Source organism: Cotesia glomerata, unplaced genomic scaffold, assembly GCF_020080835.1.
Source record: "Cotesia glomerata isolate CgM1 unplaced genomic scaffold, MPM_Cglom_v2.3 scaffold_32, whole genome shotgun sequence".
In the NCBI taxonomy this organism is placed as follows: domain Eukaryota; kingdom Metazoa; phylum Arthropoda; class Insecta; order Hymenoptera; family Braconidae; genus Cotesia; species Cotesia glomerata.
Window position 1 is genome coordinate 1 of NW_025403773.1, and position 12,767 is coordinate 12,767.

At 30.6% G+C, this 12,767-nt stretch overlaps 1 protein-coding gene and 1 long non-coding RNA gene across 2 annotated transcripts; both read right to left on the reverse strand.

Annotated features, from left to right (window-relative positions):
- Positions 1 to 33: 33 nt before the first annotated feature.
- Positions 34 to 684, reverse strand: LOC123274387. The gene is made up of 2 exons (XR_006511507.1): positions 595 to 684; positions 34 to 233 (listed from the first exon to the last, which is right to left on the reverse strand). It is a non-coding gene; the product is annotated as an uncharacterized LOC123274387 (long non-coding RNA).
- A 9,171-nt stretch (positions 685 to 9,855) lies between these two features.
- Positions 9,856 to 11,166, reverse strand: LOC123274388. The gene has a single exon (XM_044741986.1). The coding sequence runs from the start codon at positions 11,164 to 11,166 to the stop codon at positions 9,856 to 9,858; it is 1,311 nt and encodes a 436-aa protein (XP_044597921.1).
- Positions 11,167 to 12,767: the final 1,601 nt, after the last annotated feature.

Genomic DNA, 12,767 nt, shown 5'->3' on the forward strand with positions numbered 1-12,767 from the left:
TTAGGGGTAGTCAGAGGCACGAAAAAATGAGAATTTTCAGTATTTTTTTTTTGCTATTAAATCATGTTATTTTACAAAAGTAGTAATACGGCATTATTATACAATGTTTTGACTTGAAGTCACGAAAATTTCAAAAAAAAAAAAATTTAATTTCCAAAGTTATAGCTGTCTGTGTTGACCCAGTTCCAAAAAAAGGTCCTTGTGGTGACAATCATAAGTCCTTGGAGATTCATCTAAAATCAATCGGATGAAAAAAATTAGTTTTATAAATAGATTATCCTGGGCCTGATCGAAGGATTTTTTTTTTTCAAAAATTAACAAAATGGCGGTCTCAGGAAATTTTTGTCTAGATTTTTAGGAAAAAATCAACAGTTAATTGGTCTTAAAAAATCGAAATTTTTGAAAAAAAAAAAATCCTTCGATCAGGCCCGAGTTTATTATGTATTCTAAAAGCTGTATGAATTTTATTGAAATCTACTGAGCGGTTTTCGAGTTACAGTTGTCACCAGTTCAAAAAACATAGTTTTGAGAAAAACGCGTTTAAAGTTTCACACTAGATTCACGTACAGAAATACGAATTATTAAATTACTTACATCGAGTCATCTATTCCTGGGCCATATAATAGTTCTTCAGCCATTGTGGAAGTTTCCAAAACATCAATTTGCTGTTGCCTACGAAGCATTCTGCCTTCTCGAGTGTTGTCGTTGGCGCACTGATCTGCCACTTTCACACTTGCAGCATCCAATTTTTCAGCATACCGATGGGAATTAGACCCACAATTAAGTCCTAGGATATCCATAATCATTAATAATGAATTTGTACCTTCATTAAATATACAAGTAGCTATGTATGCAGCAATTTGTACGATAGTAGAACTAGTATTCACGGTTTTTGGGCATATTTTCCACACTAGTTGGTTGAAGCTCTCATTATTATTCTGATTGAATCCACCTACACATCTTGAAAGTAAATTATCATTACTGAGATCGTCGTAAATCGGTTTAACAGCTTTTAAAACATCAGGAGGTAAGGGAGAATAATCTTGAGTATAAGTATCAAGCTCTCCACTTGCTTCAGCGCGCTGGTAAGAGCACTAAGAATCTTCGCCTTTGGGACACATATCATGATTCGGATTTTCATCAGTCGAACCGTAGTGGTAAAAAGTTGCCATAATAGCAGATTTCATATCTTCAATAGAATCGCAATGACGACGTATTGATAAACCACAGTACACAGTTAATTTGTCTATTACTTTTCCTGTAAGCCTACCTCTACCACCAAGACCTTTTTGTTTAGTTTTTAGAGTACGGAGTCGAGTCCCCATCTGCTTCTGAACATGGCTTATACATTCCTTTTTATTTATGGTTGTATTTTTGTAAGGATCTGCTTTTATAATTCCAGAATAGGTTTTCGAATCACCATCGCCAATGTAGTTTGTATATTTAACTCCATGTTTTGTTCCAGACTGCTGAAACATTTCAATCATTGCATCCACCTCCATTTTCCCCGAATACCCCTTGTGATTAGCACTACACTCATTTTCATGCGATTCATACCATTCCTCGAACTCAACCGTATTTCTTTTCTTTTTCCAATACTCACATAGCTTACAATAAGCACTTTTAATGTTTATATCAAGAATCTTTCCAGTATAATAGCCAATTATAGAAGAAACTCCAAATGACGATGTAAATCCCCGTTTTTGCCGGGTTCCATCTCCCGATACAGTCAAATCGTTCTTATTCTCATTTTCACTTGTCGCTTCTTTTTCTTGATTCACAGCTTTTTTCATCAAGGCTTCTGCAACGGTTTTACCACAATCTAAAATGTGCTTCAATAATATTGTATGCGTAGCTTTATCTAAAAAAGACGGCATGTCCATCAGGCCACAAAAACTTGCACAAACCTTCGTATCCTATCCCTAGTATTCTCATCACAAAAATAAAGCGTCTATTTATTTCATAAGAATGCCCAATTAAAGAGCAGGAAGGAATATATTCACTGTCACAATTATTACATGAAACTACAATTTTAAATCCCAGCCCATGCGTGTACTAGCTGTTAGAAATTCAATGTTTCCATCACATTTCTTACATTTCACAAGAGCAGAAATGGCAGTGAATACCGTAATAAAATTAATTATTCGAAATTCAGAGGTGCAACTTTCGGGTACATCGTTTTCAGTATTTTGTTTCAGTTTTTTAGACGATGTACTCCGAACACTTTCATCACGTTCCGCCGTTTTTGGGTTAAATATATTTTTTCGTTTCTTTGAATACAACTTACGGATATTTTCAGATTTCCGAACTTCTCTCGGAACTTTTCTCGTATCACGTCCCATAATAAATAACTTCAAAAATAATATATTTTAGTAACGCACAACTATCGACTGCTCTCCGCAACTGCCACAGGCATACTAGTGAGGTGGCGAAAAAAAAATAATTTGTAGCACTTATACTACCTAGAAATTGTAATTATATATATATATATATATATATATATATATATATATATATATATAATATTTAGGTATTTAGGTATTTATAAATTTAGGTACTACTACATACACCAAAGTCTTAGTTCATGAATGACAATACCCTGTTTCAAATTTCCAATAGGATCCCATCAAAAGCGACAAAAGCCACTTAGAAACCCATAAATTTTATTAGTTTCTAAGTGGCTTTTGTCGCTTTTGATGGGATCTTATTGGAGATTTTCAACAGGGTAGAACCCTAAAAGGGGTTTCTTGAAGCTGCCGCTAGCTATCTGCTCCCGAGCGCTTTGAAGTACCCGAGCTCTCTTTGTTATTTGTCGAATAACTCAAAAACTAATTATCGGATCGACTTGAAATTTTCAGAGAATATTTTTAAGATATTACACATAACGAAAATGCAAAAAAAAAATAATTGATTTTTTGAAAATTCTGACTACCCCACCCCTTAAAGTCCATTTCAATTATTTAGTCGATTATTTTTAATATTGCTCAAATAGATAACAATAATAACTTAGGCATTCCATGCGAAATGGGAAAATGACTAAAGTTTTAAAATTTCTTTAATTCATCCTAATTCAGTCCTAATATATTATTAAAAGTCTATATTTTACTCATTTGTAAAGAAATTTTTTTTTAATCAATAAGAAAACCGATTTTTCTCTCCTAGTAACTTTTCAACCGTACTAACTTATATCCGGATCAAATGTTGTTTTAATAGTTTTAAGAACAAATTCATTTTATGTTTGTTATTAACTAACATATTTATTATTATAGTTTTAAGAACAGATTTTTTTATGTTCGTTATTAATTAACATCTTAGTTTATCAAGATCGCGTTGTCAGCATGCTAAATCTTTTATTTGTGTTTTTTGATTAGTTTTTTTTAATTATCCTAAATAATTCATAGTTAAATATATAAACAATAATGTTTCTAAGGTTGAAATAATATAAAAGTCTTTTTAATAAACAACTTGATGTAGACATTTTATACGTGTCCCACCAGTCACAAATGCTTGTCCCACCAGTCGCAATAAAAAAAAGTTAGGAAAACGGTTGACCCTGAAGGCCATCCCTGCAACTTCCCGCTAATTCCATACCTAGGCGCTTAAAATAGCACTTATGACGTTTTTGAGCTCTTCGAGCTCAAAAATACAATTTATGTGTTATTTTGAGCTCTTTGAACTCAAAGAGATAGCTTTCCTATGCTTTTAGGCTCTTCGAGCTCAAAAATCTTATCAAAGTTCGATGAAGCACGATTTCTTTAATTCTCAAACTGCTATAACTTTTGAATGAATCAACCTATTTACACGCGGTTGGCGGCAATCGATGTAGTTTTTTGAGTTCTATAAATAATTTTGAACAAAAAAATGGATCTGATGAAAAATTTCGGAGTTATTACAAAAAAACACTTTTTTCGATTTTTTTCGACGATTTCTCACAAACGCATCAACCGATTCTGACGCTCTATGTGGCCATCGATGCGGGTTTTCAAGGTTAAGAGCTGAGTAGTTTTTGAAGTTGATCGGTTCAGCCAATTCGGAGATATTTAAAAAAAATGAAAAAAAAAAACAACTTTTTGTGTCACTTTTTTTGCAATTTCTCGAAATCTACTGGTCCGAATCGGTTCCAACTTACAGGAAATCTAAGTTTGGTGAAGCCCTTTCGAATGACACCAACCGCGATGAAAGCGGTCAAGCCGTTCAAAAGTTACGAGAGGTTTACACACACACACACACACACACACACACACACACACACACACACACACACACACACACACACACACACACACACACACACACACACACACACACACACACACACAGACGTATGGATATCATCGTAAAAGTAGTCAGGGAAGCTTCTTAGGACTTCAAAACGTCGAGATCTGTTGAAACCTCGATTTTTGCAAAACGGCGTGAAAACAATAACTTCCCGATTTTTCAAAAATCTTCGATTTTGTTAGCGGGAAGTTGAAAATTAGGACGAGGGTTGACCCTAAAGGCCATCCCTGCAACTTCCCGCTCATTTTGTACTTAAGCGCTCAAAATTACACATTACATTTTTGAGCTCTTCGACCTCACAAATATGATTTTTGTGTCATTTTGAGCTCTTCGAGCTCAAAACTCTAATAGTAGTTTAATAAAACACAATTTTGTGAATTTTCAAACCGCAATAACTTTTGAATGAATAGACCAATTTTCACGTGATTGGCAGCATTCGACGCAGTTTTTGAAGTTTCATAATAAATCTTTGAGTATGAATTGATTAAACTAGAAATTTCGGAGAGAAAAACACTTTTTTTCGGTTTTCTTTCGACAACGATAACTCACGATCGAATCAACCGATTTCAACCGGTCTGGCGGCGATTGACGTGGTTTTTTGATGTTAAGAGCTGATTAGTTTTTGAAATCGATCGGTAGAGCCGTTTAAAAGTAATTGAAAAAAAACCACATTTCAAAAAATTTTTTTTTGTAGTTTTTTTGAGATTTTTCAAAATCTACAGGTTCGAATCGGTTGAAAGTATATTCAAAATCTAAGTTTGGTCAAGCCCTTTCCAAGTCTTGGCAACCAAGCTTGGCACCCTGTTATCACTCCAGACTTCTACCAAGGCTGGGCCAAACCGGGTTTACAAGCATGGCCAGAGATAGACAGCATTGCGCCAAGCGTGGCCCATATCTGGCCCCATCGTATTTTCCTGTATGGGTATGTAAATAAAGTATTACAAAAATGAATATGTTTCAATCTTCAAGAAAAAAGTCAACTTGCTACTTGTATTTAAGTTTACTTGAAGGCTGTCTTTAATTTGTTTATGTAATTGTAACTATAAGATTGTCGAAACATTGACGTTTACTCGACAGAGTCCCTACCGTATCGCTATACACTAAGTATACACCAAATATACACGGTGTATACGCGGCGTATATACACTCAGTATACACCAAAAATTTTTTCTAAGTCCCATTTTCATAAAAATTTCTAAGTGCTGTAAACGAAGTCAAAAATTTTTTAAGTGTGACTGGGAAAAAATTTTTTTACAACCAAAAAGTGTGTCTGTATCGACTGGAAATAGCCTGAAACGATCTGTTATAGATTATGTAAGGTCGGTACTTACAACAGTTCTCACGGTGTTCATTTATTGTTTAAATTTGCAAATATCACTTCAATATGTTAAATCTGCTATAATTTACGTGAACTTTTAATGTATGTTTAATAACAATTTATTTTAATGCAAATAAACTTTATGATTATATTTCAATTTCAAATTTGCCGCGCGCCGAGAAGTCGCCATTTTTCCCCTGATAAAGATGGGGGAGTAATGTCTCCGACAAACAACAAAGATAGAAACCAATTTTTGATATTAAAAAATTAATTAAATTAAAACTATGTGGTAAATCGTTATAAAATTTTAATAGAATATGTATGAAACATTGTTTTATCTATTGGAAAGTTTTTTTTATGGTGTCAAGTTGGCCGATTTTTTTATAAATTTTCCATTTCCGGAGTTATTGAACAAGGACACTTATAAGAGATCGTGTATTTTTGCGAAACTTTAATTAATTATATCTCTGAAACGGTGTGGTTAAAAAATCTGATTTTTTTCTATAGATGTATTAAATCATAACCTTTCGAATGAATATAAAAAATATGGGGTCAAGTTGAAGTCAGTGCCAAACTACCTTAAATAAAAAGACTCCGATAATTAGATGATCATTTTGACTGTTAAATATTTTTTGTAATATTATTTCCTTCATCTTTGATTTCTGAAACATTCTTATTTATAATTTTTTCTTCTGCAGAATTTTTTTCCGCACCCTCTTCTTTTTCTTCTTCTTCTTCAGTATCATCTTCATCTTCATCAGATAGAAAAATTTTATCGCAATACTCCAATATTTTTATACCAAGAAGAGTTACATCAGGCAGCTTATCACCAGATAAATGCACGAGTTTCAATTTTTTGAAACTGGGCGGTAAGATATCCCTGATTAAGAAATATGATTTGGAATGATTCGAAAAATTTTAATAATTTCATATTGTATGATATCGCAAAATTATGATTCACAATTATTCAAAATGATTCAAAATTCTTAGTTCTGAATCATTTTGAATCATAATTATATTATTCAAAATTATTCAAAGTTTTTAGTAGTATATGATTTTAAATCATAATTATATTATTTGAAATTATTTAAAATGATTCAAAATTCTTAGCTGTCCATAATTTTGAACCATAACTTTATGACTTAAAATAACTCGAAATGATTTAGAATTGCTCATTTTGAATACTTAAAAATTGCTCATTTTAAATACTTAAAAATTGTAAAATTATGATTTAAATTAATTCAAAATAACTTGAAATTTAATTTCTATTAATTTTAAATTATTTTTTCGACATTATTATTAGAAATAATTTATTGCTTTTATAATCGACATGATCAAGTTTACGTAAAGGTAACAGTAGCTGCAGTAGAAAAATTTGATATTTTTGAACATATATTTGTTATAAAAGAGTGGGAAAATAAATTTACAATTATAGATATAAAAAAAATAGTATCAAAAATGGTATTTATTAGAGTAGAAAATTTATCTTTGATTTCTATGACTGACTATGTATGTCTACAACCCAATAGTTTTGAGGTTCAATAAAAAATAAGATTATACCTATGTAACAATGACAATTCAATCTTTTGTATCCCTATAACGACACCTTCATTACCATTCTATTTATCAAACTAATAACAATTAAATGATTATGATCACTCTGGGATCGAAAATATTAAAAGAAATTTATAAAATGTAAAATTACCCAAACGAGCTTTCAATGTTATTCAGTATTATTTAAGATGATTTGGAAGTTGGAATCATTTCAAATAATATTAAATCATCTGGAAAACCAGAAATTATAATATTATTTCATCATTCAATATTATTCAAAATGATTCGAACGTTTAAATTATGCTAAATAATTTTATATCATCTGAAGAACCAGAAATTTCTATATTATTTTATCATTCAATATTATTCAAAATGATTTGGAAGTTGAAATCATTTCGAATAATATTAAATCATCTGATGAACCAGAATTTTCAATATTATTTTATCATTCAATATTATTTAAAATGATTCGAACGTTTAAATTATGCTAAATAATTTTATATCATCTGAAAAACCAGAAATTTCTATATTATTTTATCATTCAAAATTATTCAAAATGATTTGGAAGTTGAAATCATTTCAAATAATTTTAAATCATCTGAAGAACCAGAATTTTCAATATTATTTTATCATTCAATATTATTCAAAATGATTTGGAAGTTGAAATCATTTCAAATAATTTTAAATCATCTGAAGAACCAGAATTTTCAATATTATTTTATCATTCAATATTATTCAAAATGATTTGGAAGTTGAAATCATTTCAAATAATTTTAAATCATCTGAAGAACCAGAATTTTCAATATTATTTTATCATTCAATATTATTCAAAATGATTTGGAAGTTGAAATCATTTCAAATAATTTTAAATCATCTAGAAAACCAGAAATTATAATATTATTTTATCATTCAATATTATTCAAAATGATTTGGAAGTTGAAATCATTTCAAATCATTTAAAATCATAAAATAATATTACATTTTTTTATTATTTGATATGATATAAAATGATTCGTTGTAAAATTTATGCTTGAAAGTCAAATCATCCTGACAATTTGGGATGATTTGAAATGATGAAACCCGCGTCTTTTCGAATCATTCCAAATGAGATTTCTTAATCAGGGTAGTAAGAAGAATATTGCTCAAAAGGAAATTATGCTTACACAAGTTAATTTTTAAATCCTTTAATTTGTCAATCGTATCAAAAAAGTTATTCAACGCAAGTTTTATATCGACACCGTCTGCTATTTGTGCGAGTATCAAAAGTTTTTGAAGAATATTAATAACACCATCTGGATTTTTTATACCAAAAAAGGTTTCTATTTTTTCAAAAGTTTCACTAGCCGTTAAATCTGACTCCAAATTTAATTCTTTAAATGTTTTATTGGTAATATTGAGCATAATTATTGATTTAGCAGTTTTATTAATTATTTCCCATTCCGCCGAATCGGTATTAGATAGTTTTGACGATGAATTTTTATCAGCGTACTTCCATAAATCCATTGTTGTTAGTAAATCTTTAACTTTCACTTTCCAAACTTCATAATTGTCTTCAATCAATGGATCAAAATTAAAATTTAATTTTTGAGCATGCCCCATTTTTGAATGAGTTAAATGATTTATACTATTTAAAGCAAAAGCACGTTTAAAATAAAAAAATATTACACAGAAAAAAAAATTGCCTCGAATCAAGACGAAAACTTCTTGAATCAAGTAAAATTTTCTTCAACCACAAGAAAAATTTTATAGTTTAAGATTTTTTCTATTCGAATTAAGAAGGTAAAGTTCTTCAAAATTATTTATTTGATTCAAGTAATTTTTTTTCGGTGCAGTATAGAAAAGATTTCCAAAATAATACTAAAATCAACAGATATCTAACAATTTTTGAAATTTTTATAACAAATTAATTATGGTTAAAAAAAAAATATTTTTAAGAAATGTGCACTTATTAACTTTGACTGATTTTCACATGTGGAACTTTTTCACTTAATTGTTTTTTTTGAAAATTTGATTGTTATAAAAATCTAAAAAGTCGTAAGATTAAGATGTCTGTTAATTTTAGTTTGATGGTTCCGAATAATTATGATTATTCATTTAAAAAATTTATTCCAATTATTGAGGAGATTAAAACTAAAAAAATTATCATAAGGAAAAATTAATTTTGATGTAAATCATAGTATAAATATTTAAGAAATAGGATGCTATTGAAATGATTATTGGAAGTTGTTCCAAGAAATTAGAAAAGTAGCACTCCTGAGAATATAGCTTACAATGATATTATAGATAAAAAATTTTTTATTTTGGTTAAAAAAAATTTTTTTTTTTTCATTTTAGCAGTTTTAAAACTTCAAAATTTTCAAAAAGGTACTATGATAACAAAAGGCTAAAAAAAAATTAAAAATTTTTTAATTATTGTATTTAAAGTAATTCTTATTCTATTACTTACTACTTCCAGAAAGAAACCACCGCTTTCGAGATATCACGATTCAAACAGTTGAAAGAGTTGTAATCGTCATAATATGTACACGTTTCCACGCCACCTTCGAGGTAGTGTACTCAGCGCGTTTTTTTTATGTGGTTTCCCCAGTAGGCCTATTCCACTGATCTGTTTAATTTGAAACTATTGAATAATTAAAGACATTGGCAAGGATTGCTAATAATATAATATTAAAAATTAAAAACCAGTCTACAGAAAATATATTGTATTAAAAATTAAAGTCTGAAATGTCAGGTGGATTAAGACTTTTTATAAAATTCTTCACTTCATCATTTGTCATTGAATGAACAATATGTTCACAGCAATCGTATGGCAACACTGCACTGAACAGATCGTTGATTTCCTCAGTTACTTTTCGTAGAGCATTGCTTTTCCCAATTGCGTATGAAAGATTATTCATTAATGGTTCTCGATGAAAAGTAAATCGATAATCCATACTTGCTTCTTCCAGCTCCTTCAATAATAGTGGAGACAGAAAATCATCATTGAAAAGAAACTTCACTAAGTCTTCTCGGTTCCCAGTGATGAACTTCCAATATGAGATTCCGTTTAATCCCATTTTTTTGTCTTCCAGGAATTGACGACTCTCCATCATTAATTTCTCTACCTCACGATAGTAACCAAAGAATATTGAGTTTTCCTCTTCCTCCTTTTTCACAAAGTCATGAACTTTCTGAAGAGTATCTTCGGTTGCATAAATGCATATTTCGTGCCGATTATTTATGAATAATGCTAAATTAAATTGAACTATTAAGCTTTTTTCTTTTAGCAGCTCAACGTACTCTGCGCTGGTCCGTGCATATGCTTCGATTGCGTTTTCATCAAAAGCAACTAGTTCTATTTTGGAATAGTCTAACTGCTTAAGACCCACAAGAGTCTTGTAGAGAAGATAAGTAACTGCTGGGATGGATCCGATGTAGATTGCCAAATCCAGAATTGTTGTTAAATCTGGATGGTTTTTAAACGAGCATTTAGCGTTTAAATCAGCTCCAGTTTTATGTAACAACATAATTCTTTTATCGTCGTTACCAGCCTCCGAAGTATGAGCATAAGAATATCTTGATCGACCTTCTTTATTCAAATGATGAAACACATAGTGCAAAGCAGTATTTCCCGAAGCGTCAATATCATTTATATTGGGATTTTGTTCTAAAATAAATGATAAAATTTTTAAATTGCTTCGTTCTGCAGCTGCTAATAGTGGAGTCATACCCGATTTTGATTTCCTATTGACTTTTGCACCCATTCTCACAAGACTTTTCACGATTTTAAAATTCTTGCGTCGAATGGCGTAAAATAACGAGGTTGTTAAGGAGTTATCCACATTTTTGTTTATAGTTGCACTATGTTTGATCAGCAATTTTGCAATTACTGATTGGTTCTTTTTGATTGCTAATGATATTAAATCATCACTGCACTTTCTATTATTTTTGCTGGACTTCAACACCTTCAATATTTTCTTAACAGTTACTACATCTCCTGACACAATAGCATCGACAAAATCCTTGCTAGTGGCCATAGTAATTGAGTTGCACTTTTCGTCTTTTAAAAACCACAAAATCTTTTTACTCAAACGTAGAAATTGAGGTTTCTTTACACTCTTTGAGTCAAACACTAAGTCTAACCAGCTTTAAATAATGAGTAGAACACTTTAACAGCATCAGTATTTGATTCTAGTTGACGAAAATAAAACTCTTTTACTTATTGATTCACAAATTTATTACAAATTGAAAATCATTGAACCAAACTTGGATTTTTTGAAGTTTTGATGTTCACAAGACAAAATTTCGATGAGAAATGATTTTGCAACTGAGATTTTACCTTATATTGACAAATTCGATGGAGAGGGTGCTTCGATAGGGCCAATAGCAAATTCAAAGATTCTATAATGCTTGTCATTGGCATTAGTAATTAAGTATAGCAATGCATATTTAATATCTCATTAGTAAGTAAGTGTTGAAGACCATAAATTTTCATTAAATTTCTGCATCTTTTATTGATGCATGAGGCTACCTGAGTAATGAGTTGGATGAACAAAGAGGTTCTTACGGTGAAAGCTGGCGACACAGCTGCATTTTTAACCTGAGGGTCAATATATGTAATGTACGTTTTAAAAACCATTTATACCTGATGTTCTACACCCTCTCTTATGGTAATTAGTCAGAGTAAGAGAGTTTAATCCTTCATTGTACGGATATTGAAATGTAAGTGAAATTTCATTAATTATTATTAGTTTACATTTTATTCTAAGGGGGTATTCTAGTCTAGAAATTTGAAAAAATCGATTTTTTTTTGCATATTTTCAAAGTTTAGACCCTTAAAAATATGTCCTTAAATGGATTTTTCAAATTTCGAATTATTTTCGAAGATACAGTCGATTTTGTGACGCAGCATCTAAGCCGGCCGATCGTCGCGAATCACACAATAAACAGTGGCAGTTCCTGGAAGACTTGAGCACTCGTTCTTTCCAAGAACTCTTTTGTTTTCGACATAAGCCTTCATATATATTCAATATATATTTTTATACTTCTATATATACCTTTATACATACTTAATATACTAGGAATATACATACTAAATATACCAGGAACTGTTCAATGCGAAAGTTATAATGTTGATATTGTTTATCATTTATTATTCTGTTCAGTTTAGTTTCAATCTTGAAGCGAAGTAGACAAGTGCTCTGTGGATAGTTTTGTGAAATAATAAATTTTGTTTTTTTTATTTGCTTAAAAATAGATAGAAAAAGTGCGCGGGGGAGCAGTAGTCGTCCAGATAGGCACAAGAAGAAACGATTTTCATCAAATCAATTTACCGCTGAAAAAGATTGTAGTTATACGAGTGCTTCCGCAGCAAAGTTAAAAAAGTTTGGAGATGAGAACACTCTTGAAGAGTTTGTCCACGAACATCCCCCCCTGGATGAAAAAGTACTGAAAGTAATTGAGCCCATTTATACCAGTTTATCGTCTGACGATTTACTACATCGATGTTTGGGATCCGAAACTCAAAATAACAATGAATCGCTCAATTCATTAATATAGACTTTTGCTCCCAAGCATATTCACGCTGGATCTCAAACAATTCAAATTGCGAATTATTTAGCTGTTGCCATTTTTAATG